At 44.4% G+C, this 19,645-nt stretch overlaps 1 protein-coding gene across 1 annotated transcript; it reads right to left on the bottom strand.

Annotated features, from left to right (window-relative positions):
* Positions 1-3,684: 3,684 nt before the first annotated feature.
* On the bottom strand, positions 3,685-18,496 carry Srp68 (signal recognition particle 68). The gene is made up of 10 exons (XM_065451955.2): positions 18,259-18,496; positions 16,791-16,857; positions 15,073-15,328; positions 13,979-14,095; positions 11,994-12,206; positions 10,557-10,766; positions 8,389-8,601; positions 7,294-7,509; positions 6,157-6,282; positions 3,685-4,018 (listed from the first exon to the last, which is right to left on the bottom strand). The coding sequence occupies exons 1-10, from the start codon at positions 18,347-18,349 to the stop codon at positions 3,788-3,790; spliced, it is 1,740 nt and encodes a 579-aa protein (XP_065308027.2). The 5' UTR covers positions 18,350-18,496; the 3' UTR covers positions 3,685-3,787.
* Positions 18,497-19,645: the final 1,149 nt, after the last annotated feature.

Raw genomic sequence — 19,645 nt, forward strand, 5'->3', positions numbered from 1 at the left:
ATGGAGCTCCTTGAGCCATGTGGCTCCCGGTGCATGGGCGTTGCCGTGAAATTCTGCCCGTGTTCGCAATGTTCGCGCTGAAATGTCTTTTCGAGCGTGAAATAGACATTCTAGACAAAATCCGGAACGATTTCCGGCGCCGGGGGTTGTTTTATTCGGCAGTGCATGACAGCCCGAAAAAATTTCAGGGAAGGGGGCCTGAAGCCCCATAAATGTAGCTTGTGCAGTTTCGACAACTGCAGTTTACAGGCTTTGTGCACGTTGGCTGGTCCGTGTTGTACATGTCTGCGGCGCCGCGGTTCACATACGCTTTCGCTCTGAAAGCTGGGACGGGAAAGGTGTAGTACGTGTTTGGCCATTCTCTGCTCGGCGTTGTGTACTGCATAGACATTGTTCGTGTTCAAGTACGTATTCGAGCACAGCTGACGGCCACGTAACTCATTGGCATTCTTGTAACATCTCAAATCACGAGCGCAACAGGGGCAACGCACGCCGAGAGAAACGCCCGTCAACATGCAAATCATGAGAGCGAGCAATGCGCCTGGTTATTACATAGGCGCAACATGGCGCAATTGTGAGGTCAACCGTATAGAAAGGATTGATCAACAGTTGCGTACGGACGAGACTCCTACCGACAGTTCTCGACATGTCTTGGTCCTATTTCGAAGCGATGCAGCAGCTTTACAGATATTTATCAAAATTTACCCCATTCTAACGCGCGCGTCTTTTACAAGAACATAGTCCAAAAACTGCTTGCTTGGGTTACAATCAGACACGAAATCGAAACCGCGTTCTTAATTGGTGCTAACAGCTCGCTCTCTCAAAAAACATCTTTTTGAGACATCTTTTTGTCTCAAAAAATCTTTTTGATGACAGCTCGCTGTCATCAAAAAGAGGCGGCAAAACAAGCTTTTGCGTAGCATGACAACAATGGCGCGCCGCTTTCAGGCTGTAATTAGGAAAGATAATTCAAAAACAACTTATTTTAGATGCCAATTGCTAACGTCAGAAGAGTCGCGTAACGGGTTTTTGGCCCTCCGGAGTCTTGCATGCGTCGCATGGCGAAGTTGTTTGCACGCATGTTTGTACACCATTTTACCGTTCGCGATGGTGGCTGTCGCTCAAAAAATGCGGAATATCAAACACTGTAGACCACACTAGTACGGCATGTTTTAGTCCGATAAAAAATTTCGATAATGACAATGGATTATGATTTACGTGTAAAATGTACCATGATTTATATACATTTACTGTATACTTTCTTATGTCTTATAAGTTTTATTGTAGAAAAAAAAAATAACCCTTCCCCTACCGGAGAATAGGGGTAAGCGAAGCTTGACCTGCGTGCACCTGAGCTTCGTCACCGTTCAGTAACCCACAGGTAACGGTGCCGGATTGCTTCGGCCTCCCGCTCTCTAAGCTAGGGTTCTCGTCGCTGTCGGATTGCCTGGGCTCGGGTGGCTCTAACGGCTGGATCGGCACGCTGACGGCGAGCCCTTTCACGGGGGAGTTCTCGCCGCAGCTCGTCGAAGATTCCCAGTTCCTCGGGGGAACCCGCCGCCGTCCCATCCGTTTTTCTGAGAATGGGCTGAACGGAAACGAAGCCGGCGCAGCGCGAGCGAAACCCTTTCCTGCCCTTTCCCTCCCGGTCGAAGCGAAACTGCTCTGATTGGTTGCGCACGTGGCGTGAGCGCGCGCCTATGCAGCTGGAATCCTCGCTAATGACTCACGCTCCGGCGCAGCCGTTCACTCTTCAAACCCCCCTTTATTGCAGCTGCTCTGCTATGGGAGCAACTGGGGTCTTTTTGCATGATAACAACGCCGCCGAAATTTGTGAGCCAATACAAACTTTCCTTGAAAACATATTTAAAAGGGCAGCGTGTTCCTGATTACAATGTTGGCGAAAATTTATAGAAGAAGCAGAGTTTTGGCTACTGTAGAAGCAGGTTATACAAGAAGCAGAATATATTTGGTTACTGCAATAGCTGTACCAGCAGGTGGTGCACACCCAACCACAAGTGCTTATGCCTCTGGTAAACCAGTAATCCGCGAACGCCATTGCATATACCAGAGTAATGGACTCCTAAACTCTCCACTGTGCTTGATTGCCTCGTATATTCCATTCTATATTTTTTGTACTTGTACTTTCAAGGCATACAAGAATTATCACAACTTTACTGTCTTCTTGGTTGAATGAATGCTACCTTTCTAAAGTAAATTGATGGAGGAAAAGGTGTGCTTTTTTGTTTTACAATACTTCCACTTATTTTGCTTTTCTCCAGCTGTTTTCCTCTTCTCAGCATTGCCAACACACTCCTTCAGGTTGGTGTAGCACATCTATGCTGTGTGCACAACACTCAGATAGTCATGTCACAGTAAACTTTTCAGATTGTCTTTTTGAATGGTTATTTAGGGAACATACTCCTTTAGCCATTCAAACAAATGTGCCAACGGCGCCACATTTTTACTCAGTGATGGCATAGCAAACGCAATTCCCAGCTGTGGTAGCCCAGTGGCTATGACGTTGACATTGCTCATCTCAAGGTAGCGGGTTCAATCCAGGCCATAATGGCTGCATTTTGGTGGAGGTCAGCTCGTTTGCTTAGATTAGAAAAACACTTGTTTGCTTAGATTTAAGTGCAGGTTAAAAAGAAGTCGGGTGGTCAAAATTCAGTCCCCAATTACAGTATATCGCATTATCATATCATGGTTTTGGCCCTCAAAACCCCAGAAGTTGACTAATTTAAACTCCATGATATCAAAGCGGTTATAAATTAATGACACACAGGGAAGGACAGAACAGTGGGGTTCGAGATGCACCCTTCCCACATTTTCTCTAGAACACTTAAGTCATCTCTTTGCTTAAGAGTGGACAAGGCACTTTAAATTACCTTATTTTCTTAAACAATATTAATGAAATTCGCACAGTTCATGCATTTTAACCAGCTGATTTCAGAAATGCAATTATTTCTTTCCTATGATAAATATTTTTTTATGATATCCAAAAGACGATGCTCTTTGTTTAGGGCCTAACGAGCTAATTAAAGGCAACTTGCACAGTAACGTACAGCACACTGAATCGATTCTGAATGTTCACAGTGTGTCGCAAGCTATAAATTGTTTTAGGCCATTTCTGACCAATGTTATACGTTGTCAAAATGCCCACCTTGATAATACAAAAATATCAAGTTCAGCATTTGTTATGACTAATTTTGATAACCTGCAACTTCGATACAATACAGCCTAAAACCATTTATAGCTCATGACACATTATGAACATTCACAATCCATTCCGTGTGCTGTACATTGCTGGGCATATTGGTGTAAATTAGCTAATTAGGCCCTACACAAAGAACATCCTGTTTTGGAAGTCATACGAAAAATTTATAGAAGAAAACCATTTCATTTTTAAGATCATCTGGTGAAAATACATTAACTGTGCAAATATTATTCCAATTGTTCAAAAAATAAAGGTTTTTTCAACTGCCTCGTACCCCCTTAATCAAATGCGTAAGCAAAAGGAAACAACTCCAGCTATAGAGCTGGATGTTACCATTTATAGTGCCCTGCATCTTTTTTCATTTTGACATTCGTCAGTGACTGCAACTTCCTAGTGTCCTTTTATGCAGATCATGTCCAAAACGAGTTAGCACACCTGCAGAAGCAGCAGTAAGTAAATACAAGTGAACGGTGGCTGTCATTTTATTCAGGCACAGTGCTTTCAAACAAAGTGAAACTCTGAGAACGAGAGATGAAGCACACTGTGTACTTAAACAAACACCAGAGGCTACTTCTTCCATCCGCCCAGCCATCCCTTGACAAAGCCTGTCAAGCCTTGGCCCTTCTTTGTGTCGACAACGTCGTCAAGCGATGGGAACTCGATGTGGTTGAGAGCGAGGTCAAAGAACAGCGGTTTGCATGGAATGGGCTCAAACGGTGGTGGAAAGGCAGCAATGTTGGGCTTTGAGGATGTCAGAGTCTTGTCCTCGAGGTAAGTGTCCAGACGGTCTACCAGTAACTGAAAAGCAAGCAGGAGAGTACAGTAAAGAACATTTAGGTACACTGGTTCTGATTGCCATGCATTTCAGCAATCCTAAATGCCACCATGTTAATACTACACATCCTTTGAATTGTGCACAGAAAATGCACTGGCAGCACAAGAGCATAAGCATTCCAAGGTGCAGTCTTGAAGTGAGCTCTGAGGCAATGATCTGCACCCGTACGGGTTTGTTAGAAATCGCAAAGTCCGTTTCTGTTGCCGGACGCCGAAAAAACTATGGAAGGTAAGTCACATACAGCTCTCGCTGTGAAACCGAAACCAGGAAAAGACTAATTTCCCACAAAGAGTGGTCTGTCAAGCAACATTAAATTACACAAACAGTTCCTTATCAAATTTTTATATGCCAAGTTGTAACATTCCTGTTCAAAATGCTGCCGTCTAGGGGTGGTTCCTTTATACAGAAGTAAATGCATTTCTAATATTGTAGCTAGCATTTTGTTAACTGACACAAATTTTGCAAGAGATTGTTGAAAACAACACACTAAATCTTACAAGACTCCAAGAGTGCACAAAAGTACATTCACTGAAAAATGGAAAAATAGGTGAAGCAAGATGAGAATTGAAGTTTCTTTCTTGCATACAAATAAAACATGTTAAAATGCACTTGGATCCCTATCTTAAGGCTAGTTGATATCTAAAATAAAATTCCCTACAGGAAGCAGTGCAAAATACAGGTGGCATAGATACATATGCTGAGACTAAGCAGGTACCTTTACATCAGACAAGCTAGAGAAATACAGTAGAAAAAATCTTCGCAATGCAGGATGTACAACAAGCAAAAGCTAATACTGCACATCTACATGTAAATGGAATGCACCAGAAAAAGCATGCGGTGAATGTAACATCAAATGGAGGGGAGGAGATCATGAAAATACAGTTTCAATCTCTTTAAATTAGCTGCCCGTTTTACTTTTACGGATAGAATATTCCACTGGACTACGTCATCACTTCAAATTTGTGCCTTACCATACAAAGCGTGATATATAAAGTAGACTTCCATTAATTTACCCCGGTTAATTCGGTTTTTCGGTTAGATCGATCTAAGCTGAAGGTCCCAGCCTACACCCATGCATTTCTATGAGCCCAAACTTTTGTTATTTCAATCCTAAGGTTGGCCATTGCTGGACAATTCGAACTTGACCAGTAAGCACAGACATGCCTGAACTCCATGGTGACCCGAATAGTGACGCCTTTAGTGGCAGCGCCTGTCTCGGCAGAGTTTAGGGGACGGTGAATGCATTGAAGACGCGTCATCTCCTGTCGAAAACTTATTTTCAGCGAATTCCAAGCAATAACCGCAGCTCACAATGTCTGATTGCAGTATTTACCAGATTCTAATATGTGCCATTTTTTCTCTTATGAAAACTGGGCCGGAAATTGCTTGCGCGGCACAATGGGACACAATAACAAAACCTCCTTCTACCGTTAGTACGCTTTACCGCACAGCACCAATATACTGCGGCAAAGCTTAATAAGAATAGTGCGGCGAAGCTGACTTAGGAAAGCGGTTGCCATTGTGCAACATGTATTAGACCCTTGTCCATATTTATTGCTAAAAGGTCGGGTAAGCGTTAGGTTTCTATTTTGCTTCGAAGCTTTGACGTCATCGCTACGCTGGTGTTCTACTTTGTACAATAGACAATGGGAGCGCGTTTCATTCGGGGGCATGTTAAAATGGGGGAAATATCAAATGAATCAGCAGTGTGTTCTGGCATTTTCTCTGCTTCTTGTCTAATTCGAACCACCAGATAATTCCATCAGTTTCATCAGTCCCGTCAAGGTCAAATTAGTGGAGGTCGACTATACACAGCACTCTAGCTCAAGCTGACCTCTCTGCCTTTCCTTCAATAAAACCTCCATCTCCTCTTGATATACAGTTGAATGCCTTTATAACAATGTGCTCGGAGCCTCAGGCATCATTTGCTATTCAGGTCACTTCGTTATAAAGACCACGCATTGCACCACTCACAACAAAACCGGGACAGAACGAGCGATACCTTCGTTACACAGGTCATTTCGATGTAAAGGCGTTTGTTGTAGAGGCACTTAACTGTATAGAGACATCACAGTTGAGTGCAGCACACCCTACTACTCACCTGAACCTCCTTATTGTCCTCAGGTGTGGGTGATTCAGCCTCTGATCCGAGAATGCTTTGAGCATGCACTGAGTACACCTGGCCCTCTAGGATGCCGTCTAGCTCCTTCAGCGAAGCCACTGCCTCCTGCACAAGAGATAAGACGTGGTTGTTACGCTATCAACATTATCACGGTACAGCTTCCATGATCACGGTATCCTACTCTTCTTGAATTGAAATTATTGCAGCAGCCTTCCACTAATGATAGTTGAACCTTCTCTTTTTTCCACAATGAGTACGTTGCTGTGAAAGCTTGAAAGTGAAGTGAAAGCTAGAGGTAAACAAGTGGCAATAAAATGCCGCATGTGATAGCTTAAACATGTTCCAACCAATAAGCAGGCAAGACCTCTGAAACCATGCATGAACATTCTCACTTTCTTTGTCAAACACACATCTGTTACTATATGTGTACATTAGGAATGATGCAGTTGCAAAGAGTCTATTAATGTCAAGCACATACAACTGCTTCAGGCTGACTGGACTGGCATTGTGTTCTATCGAGAATAGTAGTTTGAACACACAAAATCCGCTTCCTCTCATTGTCACAAGATTGAAAAGAAAGTTCGTACCTGTGTGCACAAGCTCATCTACACAACGTCATCATCTACTTATCTTAATCTCCAGCTACTGAATGCTACAGCATCAAAAGCTTGCGATTTCATGCTCTTGAAAAACTTGCAAAACGTGCACGAAATAAAACACAGACACAGAAAAGGATAAATGCGCAAAGTGCTTCTGTGTGTTTGTCCTTCTCCGTGTTCTATCTTCAAAAGCTTTGTGGATTTACACTCCTGGTGTACACAAAGAGAGGGCATGGTGAAGGACAAACACACAAGTGTTTTGCTTGTTTGTCCTTTTCTACGTCTGTGATTCCTTAAGCGAGAAGAATAAGTGGATCTGAGGGGCTTGAGCTTCTTGTTAGTCACAATCACATATATATAAAAAAAATATGTCAGCTGAACATTTCTGCTGACATTGCCTGTTTTTTCATATGATGTGTTTTTCATTGTATGATTTCGTGAGTACGACGTGTCTTACCAAGAAGCCCGAGCCTTATAGTCATGCGTGCACAAATTGCAAGCATTTGCATGGTCTTGCCTTGCTCAGATGAGATGAGACGGCGAGGGCTTGCTGGACATAGTCGCGACCGCGCCGGTACAGCGCCATTGCCTCTGGGTAGCGGCCTGCCGCAGCCAGTGCCTGCCCAATGTGACGGACCCGGTGCGCCTTGTACAGCAGCAGCTCAGCCTGGACCTGCTCGGCAAAGTCTGAGCCCTCTTCCACGCCCGGCAGCTGCAGCATCTCACCCAAGCACTGCGACAACAGTGGAGAAGGAGGGCACAGTTAAGCAATGAGTGGCAGTTATTGTTATGATGCGATGTGTTACGAAATCAGTCGGTTGATGCTGCCATGTTCTCAGTTAACACTGTCTCTTAATTCATACCTTTGGAGGCAAAAAACATTGTAAATATATTCTCAGAATAGTGGATGCTACTTAACACCTTTTTTTTTTGTCTTTTCTTTTTTTCGTTGAGATGTTTCAACGTTCTATGTACTGCGTCATGAGAAAAGTCTGCATGGTGATGGTGTTAGCACAGCCTTGCACAATGAGGGTAGGTGTAAATGAAAAGGCAAGTGCAATAGTTAATGTAAAATAAAACACAAGTGCAGTAAAACAACAGCGTGACTTATGAAACCAGTCACCAAAGTGCCTGTTAACACCTCTATAACAATGAGTACTGTGTAACTGCAGCATTCATCACACAGGAGCACACTAGCAAATCTGCATTAAATTTTGTGTCAAGTTCAAACATTCACTCAAAGAAACTAATTGGGAAATGCAGACAGCAATCAGAAATTATGCAAATAGAACTGTCACGCAAATGGTCAAAGCACAGTTGAGACTCTCGTGATTCCCGGGGCAGTGGATGGTGACTCTGTGAAAGGACTGCAGAGTACACCGAACAGAGGAAGAAGAGGTTGGAGAAATGGATGATGTTTTGTATTGTCTACTGCAGGGGACTGAGGCAACTTACCTACTACTTCCATTAAGTGTGACTAGTTTTCATATTACATGGCCGTACACTTCTCAAACACTTTAAGTTAGCCGTGTACTACAAGCAAGGCAAACTGTCCAACTCACTATCAGCCCTCTGTTGTGAATGTCCTTTGTACATGGTCCCGCAGACTAACCTGGACGATGATCTCATACGGCCGGACGAGGTCCTGGGGCTTCTTGGGGCCCGACTCGTTCTCTGCCAGCTGGCGTATGAGCAGCAGGTTGCGCTCGACCGTGGTGCGCTGGCGCAGGTACATTAGGTACGAGTGCAGCAGCTGCAGTGCAGACACCGGGCCCTTGCCCTGAAGACCGCCGCCTCCTTCGGCACGCAAGTCTTCACGCAGGAGCTGGTCAGTCGAAGCAGGGAGATCATGTGCTTACGTTCGGGACACAATGCAGTGCACGTTGACGCGACCAGTGGCAGCTATTGTACCTACCGTATTTACACGATTGTAAGTCGACCCCTTTTTTTAAATTTGAAAGTCTGAAGTTGGGAGGTCGACTTACAATCGAAACCAAAACATGGCGCCGCCAAAAAAAACGATACCAACGGGAGCTACAATGTAGTTACAATTTTATGTTTCCTCTATGGCCCTACCCGTATCTTTTCGCTATCCCGCGTGTTTGTTCGCTTTTCGGAAGGGTTTTTCAACATTTTTGAGAGTTTTACAGTGCATGCAACAATGATGGGTGAGGGGGTGTCGATAGTTGATGGATGCGCCGCTGTTCCCATTTGCGGCGGCACCCTCAGAACGGCGGCGCTTGCGGGGAGCATCGGTAGTTCATGGAAGAGCAGACAGCGCTTGCGGGTTTCTTTTTTCTGTTTAAAGGCTAGATGCGTTCCACTTAACTGCCGGCTACGTGCTACTTCTATGCTTCCCCAGTAGTCATGAGTGCTCCAGGCCCACTAATCGTTCGGGACTTGTTCACAGCAGCGTTCAAGAGGGCTGCCATCCTTTACGCCGAAGAAACAAATCACTGCGCAGCGGGCCGCAATTTCGATGTTAACGGGTGGTGCGAGAGTGGCGACTGCAGCGAAGCGAAATTTTCACCTGTGACGGCAAGTGAGAAATTTCCCACGTGCCGAAGTCTGGACGCTTTCCGGAGCTTTATGCTAAGCTCGCAGCGTACGTCGCTGAAATGCGTGATCGGTCCCTGCCAGTGAAGTGCGACGTGGTCATGAAAAAAGCCCGGACCTTCGCCTTAATTTTAAGGTTCTGCTCCGCCGTGAGTACAACGAGTGGCTGGTGGCAGAAGACTGCGAAATTACGCCAGCCGGACCTGTCAGAAGAGCCTCCCTGACGGCTGCATGTGGTTAGGTGCATTTGGCGTGGGCTGCTGTTCTGCAAGATGTTTGCCAAATTTGAAATTTCGCTGGACCACGACGCGCTGTGGGACCACAGCAACGATGACGATGGCAGCACTAGTGAAGACGAGTAGTCCAGTGACCATGTCAGCTACTAATAAATTTTCGTTATCGAATGCGCCTTCGGGTATGCACTCTTATTATTTTTTTTTTTCGGTCACGCGATATGGGGGGGTCGACTTACATTCGAGTCGACTTACAATCGTGTAAATACGGTATATCATAGGTATGCATACTCACGAGTATACTGACTTATGCTTGCTTCACATTCATTTCACAGAGCATTTGCACATAACGAAAGGTGTGAGTGGATGTGGGAATGAATAGGAGCATACGCTAGCTAACGCGAGTAAAAACGAAAGTCAGGTCGTGGAAGGTCTCCAGATTACTTTGTCCATTTAATGTTCTTGAACATGCTCTGAAATCTCAGTGCACTGATGTTTTCACATCCGCCAACAATCAAAAACTGAGAATTCCATCTGTGAACCTGGTGCAGTAAAAACCTTCTCATAACAAGGCCTCATCTGGCACAAAATTACTTTCAATATATCTGATATTTGTTAGAAGCATGCACGCTGATATCGGTGAGACAGCATATTTTAGATTGAATTTGCCAGACCCAATGATCTGTTATATCTGTGTTTGCTATGTTGAGGTTCGACTGTACATGTATTTAACGTTAGGTTATCTCTGATTCAGGAACTAAATAGAAAAAATGATAACTCACAATGAATAAAAGCTCATCAATGATAGCAACCACATGTATAAATGAGACGCAGGTACAATATTGTCATGTTGTAGTGACGCCAGTGCTTTATTAATGGGCAAGCTTGCACACAGAAAATCAAGCAACATTCAAAGCTCACACACAGCAATAGCCAAAAACAATGTATGCATGATATAACAACATGATGAAGCACTGGAACGCCACATTACCTGCAGTGCATCCTTGCAGTCAAAGAGCAGCCGCTCGTGCACGGCAATCTTGGCCTCTATGTCGGGTGCCTGCGCCAGCTCGCGGGGCGCCTCCTGTGCAGCCAACAGGAACAGACGCACCTTCTCGTGTCGCACAGGCACCGTGCGGCCCAGCCATGTCACCTCCGACAGGCTACTTGCTTGCTTCTCACGTGCCTGCTCGATCAGGTGCTGCGGAAAAGTGCATGTTGGTTTGTCAGTTCAAGCATGACGACTACATTACAGCACGTTGTTTCACATCTTTTCACATTTTATACTCCTCAGTTTGCGCCTCTCTAAAGAGGTTAGTCACACGGGCGATTAGACCTTTCAGGACAGAGATCGCAGTGAAATCCCTTTCAACATAACGATTCCGCTTCATACAATACCCTGGCACCAGCGTTTGAAAATCGAGAACACAAAGAATCATGCTTAATTTTTACCGATTAATGTGTTTGTGGAAAACACCATCTTTTCGCACAAGTGTTCAGTACGTAGCCAAACAGTGATCGCATGATATGTTTTCCGGTCGCTAGAACCCATGTGAACAAGAAAAGACGTAAGGCATGCGCGATGGAGAGGAGTACAGGCAGCCGCCATGGCAGCTTCCCCACAGTGCTCGTTCGCCCATGTCATGTGAAAATGCCGGCAGGTACTGTTTCCTCTTCTGGTACCAGCAAATCTCATGCGTCACTGCATGTCACATTCACTGTTATCGCTGCCAACCCTACTGAGATAAGTATTTTCCCTATCTGTTTCACAACGCGTGTGGCGTACTGCCGTTGGAACCGTACTGCATGCTTTTAATTGGTGATAATCCAAACGTGCCGCCGTTCCATGCTGCAGGCACTGCAAAGTGACCATCATGTTTTGCTCTGGCAGCACTGCACTCCGGCGTCGCCCACCGGCTTGATTTCGTTTCAGTTTCCCGTCACTGTCTTAAAAACACTACACAATAGGCTAAACACCATGCATGTCTTGGGCACCTTGGGGGCTACCCTGCGTCAGTGTCTTGTGCAGCAATGGTTCTTGCCAAGTGGGCGCACCAAAACTGCTTGCTGAAATACCCCACCCAAGCAGCTGCTGACCTAGACTGAATTCGAGGAGCACAAACATAACCATGTCGAATCCGCAAAAACGATAATGCACATCTCGGGCCGCTCGGGCTCCGCCAGTTCGCCACACGTCGGCGTCTCACGTGGCAACGATTCACGCAACGCTAGGCATCAGGTTGATTTTAACTACAGTTGAGTCTGCCAAATTTTTCAGTGACATTGGATTGTACGTATTCCCGGTCAGTACATTTGTTATCACTTTTGTTTTTCCGACAAGTACGACCGAGGTTATACTGTAATTGGAGTTCCACGGTATGCCTACTGCTTGTTTATGGGCCAAGCCAACGAAGGCAACTATACTTACATCCAGCTCGTTGCCCATGTTAACGTTCCCCTGAAGCCTCATGCGCTTCAGGTCCGAGATCGCCGTCTCATCACCGATGTTGTACGCACAGTAGCGCAGGCTTGGGCTCAGCTCGTCCACCCGCTGCTGGTAGAGGGCGCGCGGAATCTCTCCGAGAGCCTGGGCCAACTTCTCGTAGATGGTCTGTGCCTTGCTGAAGCTCTCCATGGCTTCCTGCAGAACAGAGCCGGAACAAAGTTCACGATACCTATTGCTCACATCGCACGCACCATAAAAGGCAGTTGCAGTGACAAACGATGCCCTAAAGAAGCGCTGAAACACTTTTTGGAATATGGTAAGAAAACAAAAATTCCAGGTCTGTAGACAATGCTGCCATGAAGATGCAAGTGAAACATATTAGTATTACACACCATGCAGCAGGCAGCCCACAATCTTGCACAGTAGATCACTTGTTCTCTCCCCCGGCTTTCGAGGCTGGTGCATTTTTAATGCAAAGCTTTCTTTGCCTCTTCTCCAGCCCACCACATTTGTGGGTGCTGGCTGTTGCTGTCTTGCCAAGCAGACAATTTTCGTCACTGGGCAAGTTTGCCACAGATAAGTTAAAGAAGGCAACAGAAGCAGCCGAGCGTAGAGAAAGAGCAAAGCGAGCAAAATGGGAACCGAGTACTAACGTCTACATGGTTGCGCTACATTCAAATAAACATTGCTCTTCATCTGCATCATTGGTATATCATGTTTGCATGAAATTACATTCTATATGTGCTGTCTTGTACAAATATTTCCATCACTAATGCTACGTACGTGTAACAGTTGCTTTACATTTGCACAAACATCAAGGAAAGCTTCATTTTATCCTGATTCCTGCATGAACATGGCATCCATCTGATTTCTTTTCTGCCTATGGCACCACTTCAGCTAAGAGGAATTTATGAGTTGAAGGGGGAACAGAGCAAGTAGATAATGCACCTGTTGCATCTCTGTTCATTATTGGTCCTTCTAACAAATGTTTTCAGGAACACGGCACACTGCTTGGAAAAACAGTGCAATCACTCCAGCACACGATTCAGGTTTTATAAAAAAAGTGTTTCAGGGCCTTACCTCAAGACAAGGAAATGAAGTGCAAGCACAGTATTTTCGCAGCTTTGTCAACTCAAAAGTGATGCACTCAACTCTTGCATAGTAGTGCAGATTTTGTGCTTCAGGCAAGCCCAGTGCAGAGTTATCAGTTGGGTGCAGCTAGCATCAACAAAACAACAAGCATGCCGGGAGAAACTGGTTCCCATTCTGCTTGGCCATCACTCAAGCAAAATGGGCATTCTGCTTTTTTGTGAATTTTGTTCATTTTATTTGGATACCTTCAAGGTCCATGAGGATGCTACAGAACGGAGTGGTAAACAGCCCTAAATTTTATTTAAAAAAAACTGAAAGCAAAGTTAAAGTCAGTACTGCTGGCAAATCTAGAACTGCGTCTTCTGTGCTGAAAGACTTGCATTTTAAATTAAAGGCGGATATTGTTTTAATGCACACCGGAGAGGTTTGCCTGTTGGCATATTTAGCATTCAACTCCATATTCTTGCTTTGTAGTTGGAAAAGAGCTATAGATAGGATTTAAAGCACAGTGAGGCTGGACATTATATTGCCCAGGAAAGCTTCACTGTTTTCAGAGCATGTTTACATAGAGCCCCTGACCAACTGCTTTTAGTGAGTAGTTTGACTATTGTAATTAAATTTGGCAGCCTATGTACTACAGTAAACAGAACTATGCTCCCCTTCTTACAAGCTTTACTACACGAAGCACTGGAACATGGGAGAAACTTCGCACTACACTTAGTGTCTAGGTTTAAATCCCAGGATTACAGGTGCCGATGGCTGTATATCATCTGAGAGCATCACACTGCATGTTAAGCTTGTGTAATGAACACACAGTGTTAACGCTAATTGTCAAACAGTTAGTGTGAACACTAACAGGTGTGTGGAACTCTCACCTTCCACTGCTGCAGTTCGGTGTGCAGGGTTCCCTCCAAATAAGCGCAGTAGGCCTGTGCTTCCAGCTTGCAACGAGCATCACATCGTGTCGATGCTGTACACAGCGCTTCCAAGGCCTGCATTTGAAAACACATGCGATAGGAAAATGACTCGGAAATTGTGGCAGTTCTTTAAATGCGGTTGTACTGGCGTTCACGGAGTTTGGTTGCTGTCACTTCTATGCATCATTGGTGAAGCCAAGCATAAATCCTCTGAGTGTTACAGAAACATACTTTAGGTTTAAACAAATATTTATCTGGTTAGATATTGTGACGAAAGGCATTAGCTCTGGTTATTGACAAAGTGAGGTGAAAAGCAAAGGGCTAATGTCCTAAAACACTTCTTTTTATTTTCTCCAAAGTAAAAAAAAATATAGAGGCATACAACATTTGTAATCAAGAAATCATAAGAGTTCTGAAATGCTAATACTTAATCTTTTGTCCATTTAACCTGGTTAGCGACAGAAATTGCTGTCTTTGTCACAGCATGTCGATATCGCTCTTTTCTTGATGCTATATTAAGGAACCTTCCTATTTTCTTGCCCTGTCTGCTAGCACACTGCATCTAATTTTAGTTTGAAAGTACGACATAGACTCATGTTTTCTCTCTGTCTCTTACACTCCCCCATCACCCGCCCCACGTATAGGGTAGCAAACTGGACTCAGTCTGGTTAATCTCCCTGCCTTTCCTTCCTCCCCTCTCTTTCTCTCTCGTTATAGTGCATAGCGATGAGGGTACGTTGCTCGAAAGAGCATGTCTTGACCACTTGAATATCTTAAGTAATCTTTATAGAATGAGTTCGGTGCCTCGCTATAACAATTATTGCTAAACTAATTACAAACTCTATTGGCTTGTTACTTATTGGGACTATCCGTGAAGTTTGTTTAACACAAAACTGGTTCAAAAGCTTCCAAAATAAGGATGTAACAGAAACGTAAGGCACTCGCTAACACCGTAATACTAGTAGAGGATGATGCGTGAGTTTTGTACGCTGATATGATGGTTTACAATGTGGCCGTGCCAAGCGACTGCCCATCGTCAAGCCTGTGCTCACCTGTGCATGCTTGACAGCCTTGCGCAGACGGCCGAACAGGTGGAACCGCTTGCGTGGCTCTGTGTTGGCCTCCTGACGCAGCTGCATGGCATGCGCCCATGCCCGCTCACACTGGACGACGATCATGAGCAGGTACCGGGCGTCACCGCCCCCAAGGAGCTCATCCGTCACCTCACGTCCCTGGTACCGGTGCTTGTTGCCCTGCAGGAAGTGCAGCGACTTGCGCAGACGACGAAGACGCCTGCTGCAGTAGCCCCTGAAGAAAAGCAATTGAACTGTGCTGATTGATTGATTCAAGGGTTTAACATTGCCATACAACAATAGGTTTATGAGAAATGCTGCGGTGGGGTGCAAACAATTAGTTTTGACTACTTGGGGTTCTGAATCGTGCATTTGAAGCATGGTACACAAGCGTTTTTACACTGCACCTCCATCAGAACGCGTCCAAGAATCGAACCTGCGACCTCGCGCTTACCAGCAGAATGCAGTAGCCACTGAGCTAGGCCAGTGGGGATTGAACTGTGCTGAGAGTTCAGTCGTTTCATTGTGAACGCTAATCTGAGAGACGTAAACTGTAAATAGGTGGCAGCATCAGGGATATGCTGTGTGGTGCATCCTAACATTACACCGACACAATGCTCCTGTAACATTTATTTATATATATGTATATATATCTACATACACTTTCACGATAGCCACAATAAATGCTGACCTGACAGATAAACCAGTGTGGCAAAATCAGCTGGTCGATAAAAAAAAAGCATTACTGCAATAGAACTGTAGAAAAAGCAAAAGATAAGTGACTTAGTGAAGCGACAAAATTGGATGAATTAATGTCCATGTAACTTCATGCCAACAGTATAGTACTGGTGCAAGGAACAATAAGGCAAGCAACAGAATAAAGATATGGATGCAAAAAGGTCAAGGCAACCAACCAATAATTTGTGTAACAGATGTGGCAGTCTAGGCAGGTTCTGTGACCCATGACAGTGTGTAGAGATTGAACTCTTTGTGGTCATGGCGTCGGGCCCCACCTGACACAAAAATATCCGTTCAAGTCTGATGCTTGGTAGTGCCCAAAGCATACATGCTCGTGTTCACTGGTTATTTGAGTTGGTAACACTGGATTTTGAGAACTTTTCTGAGTAATAAATGTACCATCAGTGTAACTATACAAGGCATTAATAGATGTTGATTTGTATTCTATAGATACATGTTTACAGCATGGATGTTACGATAATGGAATCACAGCTTGATTGCAAATAAGTACATCTTTGATTCCATGCATCTGATAAGAGGCACGTGTTTACTTTTCGAAAAAAATAAACAGTTAGCAAAGATTGCAGCAAAACGCTGCACTCACTATACATTCCTGTAAGAAACACTATGTTGTGCTGATATGTGCACAACATACCAGGAATGCAGCGCTGCATAAAGAAGGTACACAAAGCATGGATGACGATTATTGTTTGGAAACAAGCTCCAAAGGTGCTAACTTTTCTTAGATTGCATGTTAACCCCCTCAGTGATATCCAATTACTGTTGTCTTCTAGAGGAGTTGTCAGTTTGTCAAAACAGTGGGGATAGACAGAGGCTCCACCATTATTTCTGCCGGCCTTGTTCCCATTCCTTTCAGTTCACCCTGTGCTCAACAAACTACACAGAAAGCTTCTTAGTTGACAGGTTTGGCAACAGAGAACATAGTACGAGTGTAGTACCTGTAACGCTGGTAGTCTCCATGCCTGAGCCCATGCTTCTGCTGAGCATCCTTTATTATCTGCAGGACTGCGAAACAAAGGCTAAGGAAAGTTGCATTCTTCAAGTTTTCAAGGCAATACTACTTGTCTATTCTCTCACTGCTCCAGTCGTCACTACGGAGCATCTAACATCTAACAGCATAGCAACAGCAAACATTGTGTTGACACAAGAGATGTCCTGTTCCCCATACGGCTAAATACTTTGCAGCAAGACCCAGTACTAAGAACCACATGTTTTGGAGATACATATATATATATACATATATATATATATATATATATATATATATATATATATATATATATATATAGGTACATGCATGTGAGACATTAAGAGATAGCGAGTGAAGCTGGAACTACACAATATGTAGCTTCCAGATGGTGTTTATGGGAGAGCAAGCACTAGCCAGGGTAGTTGCTTCCACTGTTGAAAGAGTGACGTATGTCTCCGATGAAACAAGAGCACCAGGCAAAGTCAGTGGGCAGTTTCTTATTGTGCGGAGCAAGGCGCACAAAGTATGGTTACAACTTTTTTTTTTTTTAAATATACATATTGCATGAACAGTTTTGGCACTACAGTAACAGTGCGACAATCTGACATGCAGCGTCTGCTGTCCCTGTAACCTCACGGACACCAGAAACTGCAGAAGTCGCTGTTGACAGACGAAAGCTGTACGGGAAGAGCTATTATCATGAGGTTCGTTCACGAGGCAGGTTTGACACATGCTTCGCCATCGTAAAATGAGCTTGTGAGCGCAAGTCAAGAAAAAAAGTGGCTGACACGGTGCCAACGGTCAGTGCATACTTGCTGTCGGCGTAAAGTAAGTGCGATTGCTACAAGGTGAAACCTCTGGCAAATAATTCTGAGAACACGCTATCGACGGTGGCTCTATATTTGCATGCCAGTTATTGCGAAAGGTGTAGTCGCGGAATTATATCTGGAGTAAAAGAAAAAAAGGTTTTAAGTAAAGCTGTGAAAACCTCCAAGTGCAAATTTATCGCGTTGTGGCTTGTTTTCAGAAGCGACATATAACACAATCGATCCATTTGCACGTCTGCGGATGCCAGAGTGTGCGACCGAAAACTGTGCAGGCGGCGAATTGGCGGCGTTCTGGGGTGGTATAGCGAAGGCACCGGCAGGTGATGCCCTTTATCCGAAACTGCATTCAAGCCGGATAATTTATCACAGCGGTAACATATGGCCGGTACAGCCCGGCGAAAGCACGCGCCGTTCGACGTGCAAGTTTCAGAGCTCGGTTTCTAAACTACCTCCACCCAGCGAGCTCGCGAAAAGACGGTGATGGGAGAGCACCAATCTAACGTTATCGCTGGCACGCAATCTCCAGATTTAAGCAGCTAATTCCATGCCACGTTGAGGTTTCCCTGGTTCGACGTCCGTCACGTCGGGAAAGCCGGCGTTCAAGGATACTTTCGAGGGTCAGTACGGTCTTGGGAGGCTCCTCTGTGGGCTTGGTTTCACTGGCCTGGTCCCCCGGCGCTTTTTCGACTTCGGCGGGCATTGTGTCGGCGCTTCTAAAACTTGACAAGACCGAACAAACTTGTCGTATTTTTCTGCACGCACAAACATATACACACACTGACGAGGAAGTGGAGCGGCCTGTAAAATCTGGCAGCCCTGCCGCATCAAGCGCACGAAGACATCACAGTGGGCCAGTTTGTAACCTGACCGCTAGGTGACAGTAACTGCCAGATTATAATTACGTTAAAAAGATAATTTAAAAATAAAATCACGGTATAAATAGTTACTCTACAAATTTAACATTTTTAAACACAAACATAAATAGCGTTACGATTCACGCATAAGCGTGCTGGTGTTGCATGGTCGTGCTGTTGCCGACGCGGGAGATTTGAATTCATCTCACGCTAGAGGAATCTCGCGACAGCATTACAGAGTTCAGTGGCTCTTACGTAACTAACAGAAAAATGCTGCGGTTAAGAAAGGAACAGATCCTTGACATTTCTCCGACCCTGTGTTACTGCGTCACCTGGTGTAAACAATTAGACACGACCCTGCTCCGCATATTTAGCCGTCTTATTATTATTACTTTTTTTAACAGGAGCGTGCTGAAGCTGTTCTTGAAGATATGGTGCAGTGATATTTACGGTACGAGAGCCATGCTTCTAATGCAAGCGTAGCTGTTTCGAACCAACACAAGATATGTTTCATCACCATTATCAATTATTTGGTGTTCAGTTCTTTAAGCAAATAAAGAAGGTTAATTGTGGATCAAGCTAATTGGAAAACTATTGTTTTGCCTGGCTATAGCAGAGCACTTCATTGCACACAATGCAACGCATCTGCGTCTTGTGCGTCATTTAAAAACTGATAGAAGCTAACCAATCGTGTTAGCTACTAAAAGATAATAAAAAAGGAGCAAGAGCAAGATCTTGTGCCTATCGTGGAAATCGCATTACTACCTACTACAAATCAGTATCGCAGTCAAATTTTACTGATTTGATGGACCCCTACAGGTGATACAAAGTCGGTTCAATTTATCATATTTCGTGTTAAATGAAATGTTGCTCACATATAGGCATTTTGTTGGAAGCATTTGCCAAAATTAAGTTGACTGATGTAAAGTTAATGAGAGTTAACTGTGTATATTGTTAGAAAGCTGATGACAATTCAGAATTAAGATAGAATATTTTATGTATAACATCGGAAATACACAGCACAGTACAGGAATAATGTAGAACAAGCACAAATGGCATCATGCACACATCTGATGCCTGAATTACAATGGTATAAAGCTCTGTCACATGACACTGTAGTGCATGTCACCCATCAGTAAGGC

This window comes from Dermacentor albipictus, chromosome 8, assembly GCF_038994185.2.
Source record: "Dermacentor albipictus isolate Rhodes 1998 colony chromosome 8, USDA_Dalb.pri_finalv2, whole genome shotgun sequence".
Classification (NCBI taxonomy): Eukaryota; Metazoa; Arthropoda; class Arachnida; order Ixodida; family Ixodidae; genus Dermacentor; species Dermacentor albipictus.

Bases quoted from the DNA above. Each gene is read 5' to 3' on its own strand.
- Srp68 (XM_065451955.2), bottom strand. From the start codon at position 18,349: ATGCCCGCCGAAGTCGAAAAAGCGCCGGGGGACCAGGCCAGTGAAACC. The intron at 15,329-16,790 runs GTACTACACTCG...GCTTTTCTTCAG, and splicing joins GGAGACTACCAGCGTTACAG to GGGCTACTGCAGCAGGCGTC. The intron at 10,767-11,993 runs GTAAGTATAGTT...ACTTTTCCGCAG, and splicing joins ACATGGGCAACGAGCTGGAT to CACCTGATCGAGCAGGCACG.